This window comes from Hyposmocoma kahamanoa, unplaced genomic scaffold (genome assembly GCF_003589595.1).
Source record: "Hyposmocoma kahamanoa isolate Upper Pololo Valley unplaced genomic scaffold, ASM358959v1 79, whole genome shotgun sequence".
NCBI lineage: Eukaryota > Metazoa > Arthropoda > Insecta > Lepidoptera > Cosmopterigidae > Hyposmocoma > Hyposmocoma kahamanoa.
The window spans coordinates 3,029,676-3,050,218 of record NW_020653993.1 but is presented as its reverse complement, the minus strand read 5'-3'; the positions used below and the strand labels follow the sequence as shown (position 1 = coordinate 3,050,218).

General features: G+C 37.0%; 2 protein-coding genes across 2 annotated transcripts in view; one reads left to right on the top strand and one right to left on the bottom strand.

Moving 5' to 3' along the window:
* LOC113233519 (ryanodine receptor) overlaps positions 1–9,767 on the top strand; it is a 275,950-nt gene extending 266,183 nt beyond the window's left edge. Inside the window, exons 97-105 of the mRNA XM_026468642.1 lie at positions 204–352; positions 1,399–1,529; positions 2,602–2,760; positions 3,569–3,776; positions 4,521–4,652; positions 5,387–5,543; positions 6,637–6,746; positions 7,058–7,160; positions 8,453–9,767. Coding sequence (XP_026324427.1) covers positions 204–352; positions 1,399–1,529; positions 2,602–2,760; positions 3,569–3,776; positions 4,521–4,652; positions 5,387–5,543; positions 6,637–6,746; positions 7,058–7,160; positions 8,453–8,556 — 1,253 coding nt within the window. The 3' untranslated portion in view covers positions 8,557–9,767. The remainder of the gene's footprint in view (positions 1–203; positions 353–1,398; positions 1,530–2,601; positions 2,761–3,568; positions 3,777–4,520; positions 4,653–5,386; positions 5,544–6,636; positions 6,747–7,057; positions 7,161–8,452) is intronic.
* A 6,054-nt stretch (positions 9,768–15,821) lies between these two features.
* LOC113233518 (Golgi pH regulator) overlaps positions 15,822–20,543 on the bottom strand; it is a gene marked incomplete at its 5' end in the record, with an annotated part of 7,099 nt that continues 2,377 nt past the window's right edge. The window contains 5 exons of the mRNA XM_026468640.1: positions 15,822–16,329; positions 17,950–18,135; positions 19,171–19,352; positions 19,682–19,908; positions 20,334–20,455. Of these exons, the coding sequence (XP_026324425.1) occupies positions 16,069–16,329; positions 17,950–18,135; positions 19,171–19,352; positions 19,682–19,908; positions 20,334–20,455 (978 nt within the window). The remainder of the gene's footprint in view (positions 16,330–17,949; positions 18,136–19,170; positions 19,353–19,681; positions 19,909–20,333; positions 20,456–20,543) is intronic.

Genomic DNA, 20,543 nt, shown 5'->3' with positions numbered 1-20,543 from the left:
AAAAAAAACATACAGTAGAATTGAGAACCTCCTCCTTTTTTTGAAGTCGGTTAAAAACTTAAAAATTACTTAAAAGTTTTGTTTTCAAAAAAATCATGCAACAAAAGTTGTTTATAATGTTAGCAATATAGTACTGCGAGGTTGATAGTGTTTTCAAATAACCCTGTTTATGGAATAAATATACCGTTTATTGCGTATTCCAGGAGGCAGTGGAGAATCAGGGGAGGAGGACCCGCTAGAAGTGGTGCACATCGATGAAGATTTCTTCTACATGGAACACGTCATAAATATTGCCGCTGTTTTGCACTCTATCGTATCGTTAGCTATCCTCATTGGTTACTACCATCTTAAGGTAATTGACGTTTGTACACTAACGAACAATAAAATCAGACTAAAATAATAGGGACGCCTAGCGACTTGCGCTCTTTTAGATGAGGAGGTTCCTGGTTTAATTGCCTGCGGGACATACTTTGAAATTAACTTTTTTTTAATTAGTTCTTGCACATTATTATAAACAAATGCCATGGTGACTCAAGCAGAGGCCGTGGGTTCCAATCCATGCTCGGATCTCTTGATATTCTCTGAATTATATGTGCGGAATTCAATTTGAAATTTGCCGTGAGCTATTGAGTGAAGGAAAACATCGTTATGAAACTGCCTCCGTGGCCAAACGGTTTACCTTACTGCTGCTGGTCTGCCACTCAGAGATCCCTGGTATATTTCTATGGAAGAAATATTTGTATGGCCTACATTTATTTATTTCGTGTGTTTGGACGTAATTTGTGGTTATTTATGTATGTCCATGGCACCCGCGATACAGGGGATCCCTAGCGCGGGACTATGAGCGTTTGCGTTATTATTATAGCCCACCACGCTAGTTGCTAGTCGTGCGTCTGATGGTAAGTTGCACGTCTGGCCTTAACAGTTGCAATGCCACTCAGAGCTTTAAATCGCAAAGATGTGAGGGGCACTGCCACTGCGCCCGTCACCCTGAGACATAAGTATGTACTTTTCATTTTCGGACTATCGTTCACATCGACGCTTGAAGTTGAAGTCTCGACTGCACGCAGTTGAAGTCTCGACTGCATGCAGTTAACTGCAAATATACAGTCGGTCTGTTAGCAACCTAAGACATAAATTGACAAGTCCCATGTGCCTGTAATTTTACTAGCATCCTTACCCTTCAAAACCGGATCGCAGTGATGTCAGCATTACTGCGTAATGACAGAAATAAGTAAGGTGGCAGTACTACCCTGGATGAATTTTTTCACAAGGAGCTCTCTACTGCTGCTTAAAGAGTTGCTTATTGTTAAAAAGTTTCTTCTTCATCTTATTCAAACTGCGCACGATTCGAAAAAACTCGGACTTCGTATTTAAACCTGGACATTTTACCGATAGGTGCCTTTAGCCATCTTCAAGAGGGAGAAAGAGATTGCTCGCAGACTAGAATTCGATGGGTTGTACATCGCGGAGCAGCCAGAAGACGATGATTTGAAGAGCCATTGGGACAAACTTGTCATATCTGCCAAGTAAGTGACATTACACCGTAAACTTAATAATCTCTACTTATTTTATTAAATATAGTGTTTTTATTACCGTACAATGCTGCAACATTGCCTAAAATTTTTGAACTAATATATATCCTGAGTGTTACGCATTTTTACTGCTATCTAATTTTTAGGAGAAAAATATGTGAAGGGCACCACAGTTTTGTTTTTTTTCGGCAACTCAAAAGTAAATCCTAAGTGACCATAACAGTGTCCTCGAGAAAGAAGGTTAATTATAACGATCGAATTTAAATTTGTGTTGATAAGTAGTTTATTTATCCGCTGAGCTTGTCTCTAGAGGAGATCTCTTCCAGCCAACCCTAGCCGTGATGAATAAACTAAGTCTGCGGGACATTATTATACAATTAATTTGTTAAAATTCAAATTTAAATATAAATTTTTATTTTTATTTCTAAAAAAATCAACAAAAACTTCAAAACAAAGATATTCATATATTTTTTGTGAAAGTACTCCACCATGTTATTACTGATACGAATATTGAACAAGCGCAACGAAAAATTCCATCGATACGACTGGACTCGAACCAGCTATAAGATGCCTCACCGTGGCAACAGACAATTAATAGTCTCTGTTATATTGTATAGTCGGGGTTTTTAATTAGAGATAGCTAACTGATATTTACTAATGTCACATATTTGAAAAATAATGTTGCCATGTTTGTTGTATTTGATGTGTTTGGTTCAGATATAAACGAACTCACTGAAATAGAATCAGTCAAAAAATTTAAAGATTTTGTACTTTTTATCTACCTAAACAATAATTCATTTAATTTTATAATTTTTGTGTTATCAGATTTTTGTTAAATTAAGTCAGTTGGAAAAAAATTTTCTAGTGTAACAAACTAGTTTAACAAAATGTTTTAAATTTTTTCGGTTTTTTAAAATTTCACTTTTGTTTTTATTTTTTCATTTATGATAATTCCCTTTTATCTACAAGCACTGCAAATTGTTAATAATGGGAATTTTCTTTACCTTTTTTGTTATGTTTTTTCTTGTACTTTTTTAATAATACCGCTTTGATTTTTTTATTTTAGGTCATTCCCCGTAAACTACTGGGACAAGTTCATAAAGAAGAAAGTGAGAGTGAAATACTCGGAAACTTACGACTTTGACTCGATATCGAACATGCTTGGGATGGAGAAAACGTCCTTCACCGCACAGGAAGAAGAGGGAAACAAGGGATTCTTCCATTAGTAAGTGTTTTACACATACATAATTTTATGAAAATCTTCATTCAAAAGTAGCGCCTAGATAAATAATTTAGCAATTTGACCCAACGGAAACATTGCTCTTTAACATGCAAAGGAGCTAGATTTTTTAATTGTCAAATTCATTTTTTATCGAGTTGGAGCTATATCATGTATTTTAATTTCTAATACAGTAATATCTGAAAATTATTCAAATTGTTTATTATCGACTTCTTAGGATTTCGCGATTGTTACACATAGGAAATGAAACTACTTTTCCGGATTTAAATCGCGTATGTTTGTTTTTTCAAACAAACCATTGCCATGAGGCCATTGAAATTAAAAAACATCCTAATTTCAACAGGGAAGATGGTTTCTCCGTACCACCAGTTTGGGATCCAGTATTTCCTCTAATGAAAAATCCCAAACAGACATAAGACTGCAGTACTAATTAATATGTTTTAGTTTATTCTAATTTCTATTATTAATTAATAATAAATTGAACTTAATAAAAATTCATTCAATAAAATAATTTGTAAAACTTAATGTAGCGTAAATTGGAATGTTTTCTTTGTAAAATTAAAAATAAGGCATTTAATTAATAACTATTGTAACTATAGTGAAAAAATAAGGTGGTGTGCATCAATATTAGACATAACTGGTTGAAGACTGTACCACCTCAGTCAACCATGACCATGGGACCTGCAAAGGGCCCGAAACGTCGGTTTGTTTGAAAAAACAAATAAACGCGATTTAAATCCGGAAAAATAGTTTCATCTCCTAAATTGTTTATTCATATTTTTTTTGCTTTCAGCATTATAAACATCGACTGGCGTTACCAAGTGTGGAAAGCAGGAGTGACGTTCACCGATAACTCGTTCCTTTACTCGCTGTGGTACTTCTGCTTCTCGGTGATGGGCAATTTTAACAATTTCTTCTTCGCCGCTCATTTGCTCGATGTCGCTGTTGGTTTTAAGACGCTAAGGACCATCTTGCAGTCTGTCACGCATAACGGAAAGCAGGTATGGTCGTCATCATCATCATTTACACATTTTAGGCCCCACAGTCAGCCGAGCAATAACCCACATTACTCGGCTGACTGTGGCCTCAATACAGTGTGCGGCCCGGGAACTTCCTTTTTTGAAACGCATGCCACACAGTGGCCGTTGATTATTGGAGAGTGGGATTGTGCGCATTCGAAAGGGCGCAGCGTAACGTTTTGTTTGACGGTTAGTTTAGTTTAGTAACGACCATACAATGGACGAGAGAGAAGCGCGCGTTCGCCGTGGCGACGTACTTTCCCAACGGTCGTTCGATCATAGCGTCTCAGAGTGCATTCAGGAGACTATTTAATATCGCGTCTGGCGGTCGTGCTCCTGATCAAAAATCGATGGACTCGTTTATGGAGACCGGTAGTGTGTGGAAAAAGAAACCAGGGCCTTACATGACCAGAAATGTTGAACAAAATCGTCCGAAAGTTCCGATTTCGACTCCCATTACTTCTAGATATCATTTTCAAGAAGTAATTAACCAAATCTTGAAATGTGCCTATGTAACGAAAAAAAGAATAAAAACGGTATCTCCGATACCTTTTATGACTTTTGAAAATAAGGAAGTTCCCGCCCCGCCCCGCAACCTGTATAGTAAAAATTAAATGCTTTTTAATTTGCTTTTTATAATAACAAAATTTTGAAACATTAATTTCGCCAAATTGTCTATTCAACGATTTTTCTCAATATTTTCTAACAATTGCCTGTCTTTTCCAGCTGGTGTTAACGGTGATGCTGTTAACAATCATCGTGTACATCTACACGGTGATCGCGTTCAACTTCTTCCGAAAGTTCTACGTGCAAGAAGAAGACGACGAAGTTAACAGAAACTGTCATGACATGTTGACGGTGAGTTCATAGAGGATCTAGCAATATTACGCTGACATCAAATGACTTCCTGAACTCTAGATACGTTTACTTGCCAACACATACATGCGTAACTTATGACCTCTTGTAACCTGGGTTCCCTACCTTCGCCTACGCCGTCGCGACTCCTTTTATATGCGAGCCGCAGAGAATCCACGCGTAAGCATTAGCACTCGTTTAACCGATTACGTAGAAAAAAAGGGTATGTAACGTTTTTCGTTACACTCTGTGACCATACCATCCCCGCAGGAAAAAACTGTATCGTGGATGCCATGGAGACACACATCGACTACTGCAAATTACAGTCAAACTCACGAGATAAATAAATGTAGGCCATAAAAATATTTCTACCGGGCCCCGGTAACTGCTCGTCCACGAAGTCAGTTATACAGGATGTGTCCGAACATGTCCGACTTTTTGACCTTCTGTGCTGATTTTGTACGGATTTTTCGGCTTAAATAGTTCCCTCTAAATGGTAATTCTTTGCGCCCTAAGACAACACCCGGGAGGCGTTGCAAAAATACAAATCTAAAAAGTGTCAGAAGTACAACGTTTAAAGTTTAATTTTGGTAAATGTATTATGTTCATTCATTCATTATGTTTTGTAAAAGTCTTTGAACAAAAATTGTTGTTTATGATGTTAGTAATATAGTTCAGGAAGGTTGCTAGTATTCATATAGTATTTTACAAACTAACCCTGTGTAATTGGTGCGCAGTGCTTCGTGTTCAACCTGTACAAAGGCGTCCGCGCCGGCGGCGGTATTGGCGACGAGCTGGAACCGCCAGATGGAGATGACTCCGAAGTCTGGAGGATCATCTTCGACATCTCTTTCTTCTTCTTCATCATTGTCATCCTGCTCGCCATCCTTCAGGGTTAGTATTATGCTCGCGCTAATACAAGATTAAAGGTGTTATTTGAAACAAGCATTATTAAGAGAGCTTTTCAAATCTCGAAAACATAATCAGCTTTTCTTAGTCCATACATATCGCACTGCTATTGCAATAGTGTTGTAACTCAAAATATGTGAAATTTAATATTATATCATTACTGAACGTAATATTTTATTCTCTACAAGTCAAAGAAACCGTCGGTAGAATATTGTAAGAAATAATCAAAATATATCTACTTAACTCAAAATAAGATACACTTTACATGAGCTGGTTTTCGCCAAAATAATCCATATTCAAAAATATGAAATTATTTTTTCCATTTTATTTTTATGATATATTTAGGACATTTTTGAATTGTCTATAACAAACTATAACATATACATAAATTTTAATGATTTTTTGCGGGAAGTGAGTAATTAGTTTTTCATCGATTCTGAGAAAGTCCACTTTTGAGTTAATACACTGTTGTATTAACAGTGCGATATATGTATGGCTAATATATAATATATATGGCTAATAATAGCTCAACCTCGGGCCTAATGGTCTGCGCTGTGGGCGCTGAATGAGGGATTCCCGGGTTCGATTCCCGGTAGGACCAATTTGGGGAAATGAACTTGTCTAAATTGGTTCTAATCTAGGTACTTAGAATTTAATTGCCAAAACAATATTAAAAACTTAAAAGTAGTAGCGTCAAGAATGCGCACAAAAAACTACCTAATTCCATGGGATCTTTAATTTTCGCCAAAAATTCTAACACAATAGTAAATGCAATTCATGTAGATTTCTTAGAAATAGTGTTTTATTATATTGTATGTATGTTGGGCCTTAAGGTATATATTATATGGGTCACGTGGCCTGAAATAAATAAATAAATAAAAATAACAGTGGTATTGAAATAATATAAAAGTGCTATATTTGTTTTTATCGGTAACGGGCATGCGTCGCTCAATACCAAACAAGTGGGAGAGGGAGCGCAATATCGCAGTCCCGCTCCTATAATTTATGCCAAAGTCTACAGCGAGTAAATAATCTTGGTATATAACAAATTAATTGTTGAAGTAATGCGTGTGCACAGGTTTGATCATCGACGCGTTCGGTGAACTCCGTGACCAGCTAGAGTCGGTGAAGGAAGACATGGAGTCCAACTGCTTTATATGCGGCATGGGCAAGGACTACTTCGATAAGGTAATGTATCATTGGCCCTAAAATACAAGGTGCGACTTATGTTGCGCCCTGTATTTTAAGGTGACACCATTTTCACTTGTGATCTTACTCGAGATAACAAGTTTGTATAAATGTCGGTTTGAACAAAACGGTCGCTATTTTTGAGAATTTGAAGTGAGATTTTTTTTTGTTTGTAATGCATTTTGATCAGCTGTCGTATTTGACTATTTTTTATCAGATCATTATCACAGTCGCTCAAAATGGATTATCGAACAGTTTGTGCTTGATGACCTTTTGGCTCTTGATTGAATAATAATGTTTGATTTGGACAGGTTCCACACGGTTTTGACACGCACGTAGCTCGAGAACATAACTTAGCAAATTACATGTTCTTCCTCATGCATCTTATCAACAAACCCGACACGGAGTACACCGGTGAGTACAAATAGACCAGATATAGACCAGATGGCCCATCATTACCTGTTTTCGTTGAACTCTAGATACGTATAAGTTTATTTACTGAACGAAGTCAGCTTACATTGATTGTTCACGTAACTGTAGGCATCTGAGATTACCATCCTTTCTCATCTTATAATAACAATTTTCAATCAAGTTTGCTTTTATTGTTATGTGTGCACACCAATATACTCAATCTGTCCTTATGTGAATCTGTCCTTTTGAAGTTCTGATTCTGTCCTTTTGTGGTATTGACCTTTTGGGGATTGCATCCAATCGAGTTTCTATACGTTCGGGATTGTCCCTTTGAGATTCTACCGTTTAGGAATGAAATCCTCGAAAATGACCTACTTTTTTCCGGGTCCTTTCGAACTCTTTACAAGTCCCATGGTCACGGCTGATAGTCAGCCTAAGATACTCGTAGCTAAGAACATAAATCTAATTTATTGAGATTTTTTGTGAAATAACTAACTAGTATTCGTAATCATAACAAAACTAGTGGAGTTATTACGCAAAAAATCTCAGTAAATACATTTGATCGAAAAGCAACTGTTACGGACGGCCGTACGCACTTGACCCGTCAAAGCAATAATGAGTAATTCAGAAGCTCTGATTGGCCGAGGGGCGTCCGCGGCAAATTAACAGGGCCGGTACGGTGTGGGAGACACCGTATCGGTATAAATATAAATGAAAATTATTGACATTGTCTCAGTTGTAATTATGTTCAGTCGTGTTCGATATTCTTGTTCCATAGGTCAGATAGACATAGAAATAAGTTTTATAGAAATATACTGTCCACTTCCTAAGACAATAAAGGAGTTTTATTGAAGATAAGAAGGATACAGAAGGCAGTTCCTGGTCCGTTTTGAGGCGGATTGGGGCAGGGTCATTAACATTTGTGTCAGTTGTGATACCTGTAAAGGCATCGGCTACGGTGAGAAGGTTATTCAAAAATCTCTCACTAGATGTCACTAGTGGCGGCAAATGCCGAAAGTCAGTACAAAGATCTATAACAAAAACACGTAGTAGAATTTCGACGACTCTGTAACTGGACCCGTAGCTCAGACGGCAAGAGCAATGCTACTGTGTATGAGTGTGCATGGACGTGGGTCAAGTCCCACCGGGTCGACGAAAATTTTTCTGTGTGTTCGATCTTTGTATTCATAAGAATCCTTTTTATAAAAATCTGTTCTAAGCAGGGAAAGTCTAAAGTCTAAGTCGTGTGTGCAACTAGGCTTAAAACCGTCTATTACAAATTGTATTATTTGCAGGTCAAGAAACGTACGTGTGGAATATGTATACGCAACGATGCTGGGACTTCTTCCCCGTAGGTGACTGCTTCAGGAAACAATACGAAGACGTTATGGGAGAATAAACAAGTTGTATAAAGTACAAATTATTATGAGGCTAAGTTTGAATTAGTTCAGGAAAAGAAATGAGAATTGTGATTGGGCATTTTTTATTTTGACTTATGGATACATTAGACGTCGATTTTTCTAGTATTTATTGTGCGTAGTATATTTTATCATATTATTGTAAAGCCAGTTACTTAAAAAAACCAGCACCAACACCGTCAAAAAACCACAACCAGCGCACAAATACCGCGGTAGACAAATACCATGAACTTCCACTCACTTCACTCCATTGCGCCTCCTGCAATCACTTCAGTCCTTCATACGTACGCTTTTTCTTGGTACTTATAACCTGGGTTTTTAAAGGACATTCCCAATCTGATCGAGATACACAAGGTTATTTGTAAAGTACAGCAGGACTATATTATTAAAATCATAAACATCAGAACATAATATTTTTGGCAAAAATAAACTTATTACTTTTTAATCTGACACTTTTTAGGTCTGTATTTGATAATAAGTTAGTGCATTTTGCATCAGACGTGTTTATGCTAATGCTTTCTTTTGTTACCGCATAGAATTATCGCCGTTTAGAACGATCTATTTAAATATTTTTTACGCAAGTAAAATCTGATACATTTTTAAAAGTCATAGAGCAAAAGTAGTTATTTATGATGTTAGTAATATAGTTCTGTAAGGTTTATAAATAATCGTAAATACGTCAAGGTTAGACCTCTCCCCACCTTTCCATCCACATTCGCTCTATAATATTAATTGTGCTGTCAATATATATTTATACGTATGTATAATAAATAACGCACACACTCAACATAGCCCCGCACTAGGGAAACCCTGTGTCGCGGGTGCCATGGACACACACATAGCCAACCACAAATTACACCCAAACGTATATCAAAATGTATATCAATACATATAAGCATTCATTTATATTATTATTATTAAGAATCTGTCAGGATATCTCGAAAAGGATTTCGTGGGAACATGGGTCCAAAACGTAGTGGCCATAGTCTGTAGTTAAGTCTCTCTTCACATCAAAAGGGCTGGGCAACAATGGTCTTCTCTAAATGGTTAATTACTCAAGAATAATTCAAACTTAGTTTCATATAAATAAATGTCATGCAATTATATGTAATATTTTAGTTATTGCTCAAGAGACACCAAAAACAAACAAAAAATTTTTGATGTTTAAAATTATTGTCAACTTAAAATTTACTATCGCATTAACATTTCCTTGTTTTTTTTTTATTAAACAATCGATAAAAAAAATACCTAAATATATATTTCGAAAAACTTTGAGGGAATTATCAAATAGTCAAAAAAAAATACTTTTCTATGCTAATAATGTAGTTAAGTGTATTTTACTAATTAAGGTGGCCTTTCCAAGTAAATTTTTCTATTTTTAACTATTTCGATATAGTTTATGTAAGATATTAAATATCTGTTAATTTATTAATTAAATCTATTTAATTTATTTGTATTTTTTATTTCATTTTTTCACAATATTGCTGCAACACGTACAGTACGTAATATCTAATCTTTTTTAAGTAAGTCGAGTAATTCGAGTTTTACGGAAACAGACTAATACAACTGCCTCTGTGGCCGAACTGTTACCATGCCGACTGCCACGCAGACGTCCCGGGTTTGATTCACGTGCCGGGAGAAATATTTGTATGGCCTACTTATTTCTCTCGGGAGTTTGGGTGTAATTTGTGGTTGTCTATGTGTGTCCATGATACCCGCGATACAGGTTTTCCCTAGTGCGGGTTTATAAGTTGTGCGTGTTATTATTATTTTTTCATTATACCAAGTGGCGGGACGAATAAATCGTACGCCTGGTGGTAAGCGACACGCCTGTTCATAACAGTTGCAATGCCACTCAGAGCTTTAATAAATACCTTAGAAAAGAGCTTAATGTCTCTCACACTAGTTTACAATTGTGCCAGTGTAGCACCAAATAAGCGAATTACAGAATTTTAAACCCGTCTCTGCGCACCAGATGTATGTATTGATCCATGCACCACTATAGACGCGTCTGCGTGACTACGGACGAGCCTCTTCCCTACATGCACGGCTGGGAGGCCGCCATTATTTGAAGTGACGTTTTAGGAACTCACCGCATTTATTCACATGGAACCTCCATCCGCTCGGATCGCCAACGTCATTTTCGCTCTTATTACATGGACAAAGATTTTTCTGATCGGCTTAATGGGTAATCCATGTCGATAAGTTTTGCGACTCCCCTACAGGATAGTTTCTCAATAATATTGTCCAGTAGCAGTTTGTCCAGGGAAGTACTTACCTTACCTATTCCTACCGCCAAGCAGTAATGTGAGCAATACCGTGTTCCGATTTTGAAGGGTAAGGTTGCTGGTGAAATTACAGGCACATGTGACTTATCAACTTATGTCTCAAGGTGACGGGCGCAGTGGCACGAACAGGCGTATTGCTTTCGACTTGGCGCACGACTAGTTCGTCCCGTCGCATGATATCATAAAATATCGAAGTAAAAATGCTTAGCAAAGGATGTAACAATTAAAACTTTTAACTAATTTTTTTACAGTAATGAATGCACTTCACTTGTCACTGATACCATTCACCACAAATTACTATAACAAAACTGAGAAGTGGTGATGTATATCAATAATAAACAATTGAAGATATAATATAAAAATAGTTACCTATTGGAAATCAATAAAACTTTTGATAGAAAAAAATTCGATCTTTGTAAGTTAAAGCTCTGAGTGCCACTGTAACTGCTATGGTCAAGCGTGTGGTTTACCATCAGGCGCAAGACTTGTACGTCCAGTCATTTGGAATCATAAAAAAAGTCTGCGAGTGCGACGCTAGACAGCAGCACAGATCTAATAAATGAATTTCATACCATCGTACAATGGAAACAATTTTTTTATGGATTTCACACTGATTTATTTAACGTTTTCAACAACTTAATTTATCTGGAATTAAACCAAACGAAATAATCAACAAAAAGAATTTAAAAAAGCCGTTGACGAAATAAATTACGGAATGTTACTTAGGCTCAATTTACACTGCGGCGGAACGGAATTCTAAACTACTAGATCAGTGTGGCAAAGTACGAACCGCAGGCCAACTCCGGCCCGCCAACGACCCTTCTAAGGTAGGAGTATATATATATAACGCACACATTCAACATAGCCCCGCACTAGGGACACCCGGGTGTGGACACACATAAACAAGCACAAATTACACCCAAACTCACGAGAGAAATAAATGTATGCCATACAAACATTTATCCCTGCCCGGGAATCGAACCTGTGACGTCTGCGTGGCAGTCCGACATGGTAACCGTTCGGCCACAGAGGCAGTTGTATTAGTCTGTTTCAGGAATGGAATGGAAGCGTCAATTTCGCCTCGCTGCGCGAGAAGGCGCACGCTGTCGCTGGAATGCTCGAGCATTCTCGAGGGCCGTGATTTTTTGCTCGTATCTAATTTGTACATTACACAATTGACCATAAAGTTCATTATGCTATGCACAATCTCGTTACAAAAAATTAGCTTCCATTCCATTCCGCCGCAATAAAAATTGAGCCTTCGGCCCATTATTACCCAAAGCAGAGTGAAGAATTGTTTCAGATACCAATAGTGACTTATTTCGAAATCTCGAGCTGCTTAGTTAAAATAAGCGGAGAAGAGGAAACACAGCTCTTCTTCCCGCCTTGGTAAGTAATGGGCATCGAATAGTTGATATAAAAACATCTTATTTATTATGTGTGTGACTCCGTTATGTACAAAACACTATGACTTATACTTATTATAACAGCTTTTTCAATCTTAAAAATTAAATTACACTATAATGACGAAAATATTGGATTTCGAGTAATGCGTCAGTAAAGCCGTTGTGAAGCATCAGTATAGGTACTATAAGACGGTTGCTTCAGCTCTACCAAGCACAAGGCCAGGCGTGTAGTACTGCTGACACCTATGGGATGGTTCTGCTAAAAACCAACTGGCATTCAATTTCAAAAATTCAAAATATTCCGCCTTCCCCCTTTCCATCATCGGGACCAGATGTGTTGTGGATATTTCAAGACGAACGGCTATGGAGTGGAATTCTATGCCTGCAAACTTGTTTTCTGAACGGTATAACTTGGGCCTTTTCAAGGCGACAGTGAATAGGTATTATTTAGTGCATGCTTCGTGGACTTCATCGTCACATTTCATCAGGTGAGATGGAAGTCAAATGCATACTAATTTTTCAATAATATATAAAAAAAGATAAAGTAGTGCAACGCACACATTCGCATAAGCTCGTCGTGAATTATTGTGCGTGTATATGTAAACACTTTATTGTACAACAAAAACAAATCACTTTTTTTATCCAAGAAATAGAATAGGAAATGAAACTATTTTTCCGGATTTAAATCGCGTTTATTTGTTTTTTGAAACAAACCAAAACAGGATGCAGGAGTTTACAAGCTTGACTGTGACTGCGATCTCTCTTATATTGGAGAAACAAAGCGAAGTATTTGTACCCGCGTCAAAGAACACATAGCTGATGTCAAACACCGTTGCGTAAACAAGTCTGCAGTCTGCGAGCATGCCATGGATAAACCTACACATTCAATGAAGTTTGACAAACCCCAGGTCCTTGCAAAAGAAGTCCGTTGTCTACCCAGGATGCTGCGAGAGGCTATTGAAATTAAAAAGCATCCTAATTTCAACAGGGAAGATGGTTTCTCCGTACCACCAGTTTGGGATCCAGTATTTCCTCTAATGAAAAATCCCAAACAGACATAAGACTGCAGTACTAATTAATATGTTTTAGTTTATTCTAATTTCTATTATTAATTAATAATAAATTGAACTTCATAAAAATTCATTGAATAAAATAATTTGTAAAACTTAATGTAGCGTAAATTGGAATGTTTTCTTCGTAAAATTAAAAATAAGGTATTTAATTAATAACTATTGTAACTATAGTGAAAAAATAGGGTGGTTTGCACCAGTATTAGACATAACCGCAAGACTGTACCACCTCAGTCAACCGTGACCATGGGACCTGCAAAGGGACCGAAACGTCGGTTTGTTTGAAAAAACAAATATACGCGATTTAAATCCGGAAAAATAGTTTCATTTCCTATGTGTAACAATCGCGAAAACCTAAGAAGTCGATAAAGAAATAGAATGTTATTGTACATAGGCGAGCTTATCCCACAAAGGGATTTCTAACAGCTAACCTTTGAATAATTGAAAGGAAAGTTTGCTCCTGAGTCGGCAATAAAATCTAATAAATTATGAAATTGAATGCTATATACTCAATAATTAAAGAATAAATTTATTATATCAAATGGTAATATATTGTATTGTTTTTGTTCTATATTTTTGATGTGTAACTACCAATTATTTTACTAAAATATTGTATTTGGGCAGAAAAAGTTTTAAAATTGTAAATAAAAATATAACTGTTAAATGGCCGCAGTAACCAGCACTCGAAGCGCCAAATTTGACCGCCCTCTACTTCTGTCGGCGCTGGCCGGGTGTCACCACCTCTCACGCCTCAAACCGTAAGATGGCGGAAGCGTTCGACACGTCACGCGCGTTTATTTTTTAATCATAAAATGATTTTTTTTTTTGGTATTAGGCTTCTGTCCCACTGAGGACAATTCTGCCTGTGTCCGGGTTGAAAGATACACGGTATATTTATCAAGATTCACTCAAACGACGATGATCATAAAATCATTTGTGTTTGTAATTTGTCACCCCATCATAGTGTTTAGTTTCAAAATAAACGTGGATTTACACTATATTTGGACTCACCGAAGAACAGAGTCGGATGTGATTATATAGCGAAAAGTGAATAAGTACTTTAAGAGAATAATTTCGTTATTCAAACTAAGGCGTATGTAAAAATGTTTTGAGAATTTATATATCTTATTTCTTCGCTTCGCTGACATCCACAGCGAAGAATGTACTATGTCCTGAGAACAAGTAGTCTTGCACATAGATCTTTGTTCTACGGATGAGTCGATTTTTTAATGCCTTTTATTAATCATTCAGAGATTTTAGCGGGAAGTATGATCTACTCTACGTGTATTACTTGAATTTCGATGTCTGCTAATGACGCTCTGCAACGGCGTTACTGACGTCATTGGCGCATGGCACGAAGGTTCAACTTATTTAACAAGTTACTAGTGAACCTTATGATGACTAAATATTGGCTGTTGATAGCAAGTTTTGATTTATACTTTTACGATTTTTACACATGGTTTGATTTTTGGTTCGGAACTTAATCATATACAAAACATATTTTAATTACCTCGAAATTTCGGACGTATTGCAACGTCTATGGTATCGAAGGGACTGAAGAAGCAGGTGTTAATAATTTCTAGCCGTGCGACTTTTCCTAACTACCCGCACTTGGTCTTCATTATTTATTTGTGCAAGAGTGTTGTCACTAGACCGGTACACAACACTCACGATAGGGCCTCTTCAGTCCCTTCGAGACCATGAACGTTGCAATACGTCCGAAACATCGAGGTAATGAAAACATGTTTTATACATGATTAAGTCCCAAACTACAAATCAAATAATCAACGTTCATGTTTTTTAAAAAAATTGATCCTTAAAAATTCCGCAAGTTTACCGATTGTGAATTTGTCTTTATTTAGTGTATCGTACGTTCTCGGGATATTTTCATATCGCTCAAGACACGAATCCTCTACACCACTTAAATTAGTTAACCCGGGATATTTGCCACCCACTATTCACCATAACAAAGAGGATATAAGTGTGTTAACAACCAACAGGATGTCCTTATTTTAACATCTCTCGGTTTTAATGGATAATGGGCTTAGGCCAACAAATAAGTTACAGGCAGTATTCAAGGGAACAAAGTCTTGGTCAAATTCAGAAACATTTTTGGATATCGGTGCAAAATTAAATACAAAACGTGTTCTAATAAATCGGATATTTTTAATTGCCCTTGAATACTGTCCACTGCTTACTAGAACACACGTACCTGTACATATATACAAAGTGCCTTTTAGACAAAAAGGTGTTTACTTATGATCTAAATTTATATAAAATAGGATTAGAAGAGCTACGTTTCAAGTTTTAGGATCAAAGTTATCGTGAAACAGTAACTAACTTTTTATAAAAGTAATATATAGTCGAGTCTTGCTATCTTGCTTGCCTCTTTAAATCGAAATCTTTTAAATCTCCAAAAACTCTCCCTGCCTTCGAATTCTAAAACCTCAGCGTCTCGAAAACCTCAGTAACTCTCAATTATGTAACGTATTCTCTAGAATAAAAATTAATTTCCATTAAATAAATTTGTCCTCCCTTGTTTAAAGCTGCCATTTTGACCTCTATGCTTCGAACTGATTATTTTGCTAGAACTTATCTCAAATTTTAAAACAGTCAGACTTATTAACTCCAAGATTTTCGAAATCGAAAACTACTGACTTCGGATTTTCTTCGATTTCCGACTTAAGAGGTTCGATTTTATTATAAAAACATAACTATAATAATTTAACTTAACTGACAGAAGGTTGTTTATGAGCTAAGTAAAGTGTAAATATACTAGTTAAGGCACTAACTAAGAATATAACGTCAAACCATCTATGGTAAAAGTTAAACTGTAGATCTCCTAATACTTGTGTGATTATAATACGGTATTCAGACGGCATGTTCATTCGCATCAAAAGAACTGACGAACAGAAGTACATGCCCATTATTTGGGCAAGTATTAAAACTATTATGTTTGATGATTTCGATGATGATATTTTGTAGAAAAACTGGAAAGAAACAAAAAAGATTTATCTAAAGTGGACACGTGATTCTGCTTAACAGATGGTGCAACAAAAAGATGATTCAGATGATTCGACTGGAATTACATAGTAGCAACTTTATATTTAAATAAAGATCACTGATAATGACAATAAACAAAATTAGTAATTTCTAAAATCGAGTCAGGCATGTTTGTTCCCCTTATAAAATGTGCACCTATAATCAATTTAATTTCAAGTACAAAAACAAGTCTGCCAAATTCGAGTAAGTGACGACAAAATTTAATTTTCACAGAGAAATTAAAAGAAATCATCTTTTTTGTCACACCTGTATATCTACATCAACCTATAATCCTGTACTGAATATAAGTTTCTTCATTAAAGGTGCCTACAGTGTTACTCGACTTTTTTGACGATTGACACGTGTGATCAGACAAAATCGAGTAAATGTGTAAGCAGCAGACGATCGACATAGTATTTTTTAGAACGACACTGGAATTTCAATTAGGCGTAAGTGATTACAAACTTGTTCTATATATGATATCCAGATATCGCCGACTGTTCGTTGCCGCGCGCAGCTTGATTGCGCAACCACTTAGGTGTCGGCAGAACACCAGCGCTGCAAACTTGAAAAGTTGGCAGCATTGTGCTGAGCCGAAACCTTTTCAGTACATTATTTGTTGTAACTTTCCGTTTCTTGTAATGCTGTGATGTAATGTGCTGAATAAATGCTTTACCTATATCAATCGCAAATAAATTATAGTAACGATCATCAAAAATCGAGCAAATCTATAAGCACCTTAATAGCTTTTTCGCACTACGTTCGAGCGTGTCAGGTGGTCTACTCTCGATCTCCGTCCGAAACAATTACTGTCAAATAAGTAATATCTCTTCTCTCTTCTATCTTTTCATTTTGTCGACAAAATGAAAAGACAAATATCAAGCAAGACAAGTATAAAGCTTCATTCGCATCACGCGTCTTTTCATTTGGCCAAGTATTGCTTATTTGGCAGTAATTGTTTCGGACGGAGCTCGTGAGTAGACCCCCAGTTCCGATAAATAACTGTCTGTCGTCGACGTCACATGTGACCGAAGTGTCATTTAATCTCTAGGTGTACAAGCGACATTCGTATTCTAATCAGAAGACTTAGTGCACTGGCGACATCCGAAGTGGGCCCGAGTTTTCTAGATTTATATAGTCTCGGATTCGGAAGGAATACGAATCGGATCCAGTGCGCAAATGCGCGAACGAGGATTTGTTACAATTACCACAATTTCCAATTTTTAAGGACAGTTGAATATTATTGTATACATTATCCTGGTAAAGTAATGTTATAATAAAGGGTATTAGTACACAGTTTCCGGGTACTTGGACCACAAAACCCATGCAACTGACACTCTATGACAAGTCTATCTCTTACAGATTGTTTTCACCTACGAAATATTGCTTTCGATAAATGTAAGTAAAAAATCAACCTACAACCCCAAACCCCACTCATACTTCTCATGGGCACTTGCCTAACGAATAAGTGATAGGGTTTAATCAACTGGACGATTCCAAGTGTAATAAATAAGCTTACCTATGCAATTAAGATATGAGTACATTGTATATAAAGAAATAAAACTTACCTTAGTAAGCGTAAGAAGTAACCCCCTTATGCTAGTAAGCACTATACATCCGACGAGTATGAAAGAAACGTGCTGTGACCAGAACGCCACGTCTATATGCCAGCCCAGCCAGTGGACTACGATCTCTAAACCTCTAGTCACAGGGTCCTTTTTGCCTACGCGATCAAATACTATGTTTATTGTTGACTGGAACAAATAACTGAGTGTTAGGATTTTTTCTTTTTTCAATCAACTTGTCATTGAATATCATCAGAAAAACTTGCTGAAATTATCACGTGTGCAGCGCGACATAACTGTAACGTAGTTTACGTTACAGTTATGACGCTTTTTTATTTTTTATTTTTTTTAAACACACACACACTCAACATAGCCCCGCACTAGGGAAACCCTGTGTCGCGGGTGCCATGGACACACATATAGGCAACCACAAATTACACCCAAACTCACGAGAGAAACAAATGTAGGTCATACAAATATTTCTCCCGGCCCGGGAATCGAACCTGGGACCTCTGCGTGGCAGTCCGGCATGGTAACCGTTCGGCCACAGAGGCAGTTAATAATTCATATTTATGTATTTTTTTAACTTTCAAATCGTGTTTTCTCCCATTCATCTATTTTGAGTTATGGCAGTATTTGGTTCCACGTGGGACATAATACAGATTTGTTATATCAATACAATGAGACGCTACAAGTTCGTGAATTAACAGACAAGGGTTCTCAAATTTTCAAATTGACAAAGTTGTATACGCAATGACAAAGTTGTATACGCAATGACAAAGTTGTACACGCAATGTCAAAGTTGTACATGCAATTTCAAACAGTTTGGTTGATAAAAAGTACCTGTCAAAAATGTAACATTTAAAGTGCTTTTAATTTTTTTTTAATATAAAATACATTCGTTTGTTTGCTACGCCACACTTATAAAGTGACTGCGTTAAACCAGATAATAAATAGTACGAGACAATGATGGGTAACCCTACCACTTCACGCACACATTGACGCGTGTGCAGACAGCGCCTTCCTGTACGTAGTAGTAGTAGTAGTATAGGTAAATAACTTTTTACCATTGTATGGAGTGTCCGGGGTGTGTAGAAAATTAAAAGCGTGCACACACAAACCACGGCGCTATCTTTATATGGAGTTACCATATACCTATTGGTTGTCATACATCTCTACTAAATTCGGTTTTCATGAATTTCTAAAAACATTCAATTTACTTACAATAAATATCTTCCAAATGCAATACAGCGAGAAGAAGTAGCCCAAAAAGTTGAAGTACTTCCCTTGAAATGTTTTTGACCAGTCGATCCTCTCTCTCATTGTGCGAGCGTCGTGGGCTTCCAGGAACAACTGACGGCTTAATTCTTCTAGACCTGCTATCTCTTGACGTAGTTGAGTTATATCTGAGGTTCAAAAACAAGATAATTTATTGTAGAGATGGTAGTAGTGAGGCAGTTTCTTTTTTTGTGGATGACCACAAAAAAAACATCCTGGTATCAGAATGGCTGTTATTTTATTTTAAATTTCTTAGTATATACCAAGGGTAACAATTATTTGGGAAAGGTAGTTTGCTACCTATTTCTTACTATTTGTAGTAAGAAATAGGTAGGAATTCTTGAATATACACACAGTGTCAGACGCCATAGGCAGCCATCCAGGCGGTCACTACGAATTTACCCGACGCAATACAGTTCCTCTGTTACTCAATCAATCACTTACAAAAAATACTTACTTTCAGCGCCATGTCCGAGAGGATTTGCAATACTCCCGACACTGGACAAAATATTAGTCCAAAATCCTCGATTCTTTGCACTTGATTGGTCCAGTAAGCCATATTGCTGTCTCCCTCCAACGCTGTTGGCTTCCGCTAGTGCTATCCTTTTCTTTTTCACAAGAATCATGTCCATCGTTTGAAGGAGTTTTTTCTCTATTGACAGGACATCGGATTGAGTTACTGGTCTGAAACAAAAATTCTATGGCGTCTTTGTTCTACGATTCACAAACTACGTGTTAAGATTAAAAAGTTTAAAGCGTGAAACACACAGAGAGCGGGTGCGGGTCGGGTGCGTGTCGGGTCGTGAGCGCGGGCTGAGCGCACGCGTCCGCTCGTGGCATGTTGTCGTCCATATAAATACACGGATTACACCCGCCGCGCTCCCGACCCAACACGCACCCGACACGCACCTGACCACCACCCGCTTTCTGTGTGTTTCACGCTTAAGGGAGGACGTATTAACACGGAGTCTGCTAGAGTCGGTAAAAAATGCTGTACGTCGATACAACAAGCCTCTCAGTTAAGACAAAAATTTCAAATACAGCATTTAGTGAGGTGATTAGAAAGACAAGATCATAGTATCGAGCGATTCTAGCTTACAATTGTATACCTTAAAAATATAGCCATTGACGTATATGGATAGTTTACAGCACCAAAACCTGAGAGAAGCGCCATCACTGTCACTCCTATGACCCCGATGCGGGATACACCTTGTTCAATCGAGAATATACCCTGAAAGGTAGAGATTTTATTAATTTTGTTTAATTTATTTGTTCAGGTAACAAACAGTCATACACAAACAATCACCTAAGAACAGTGT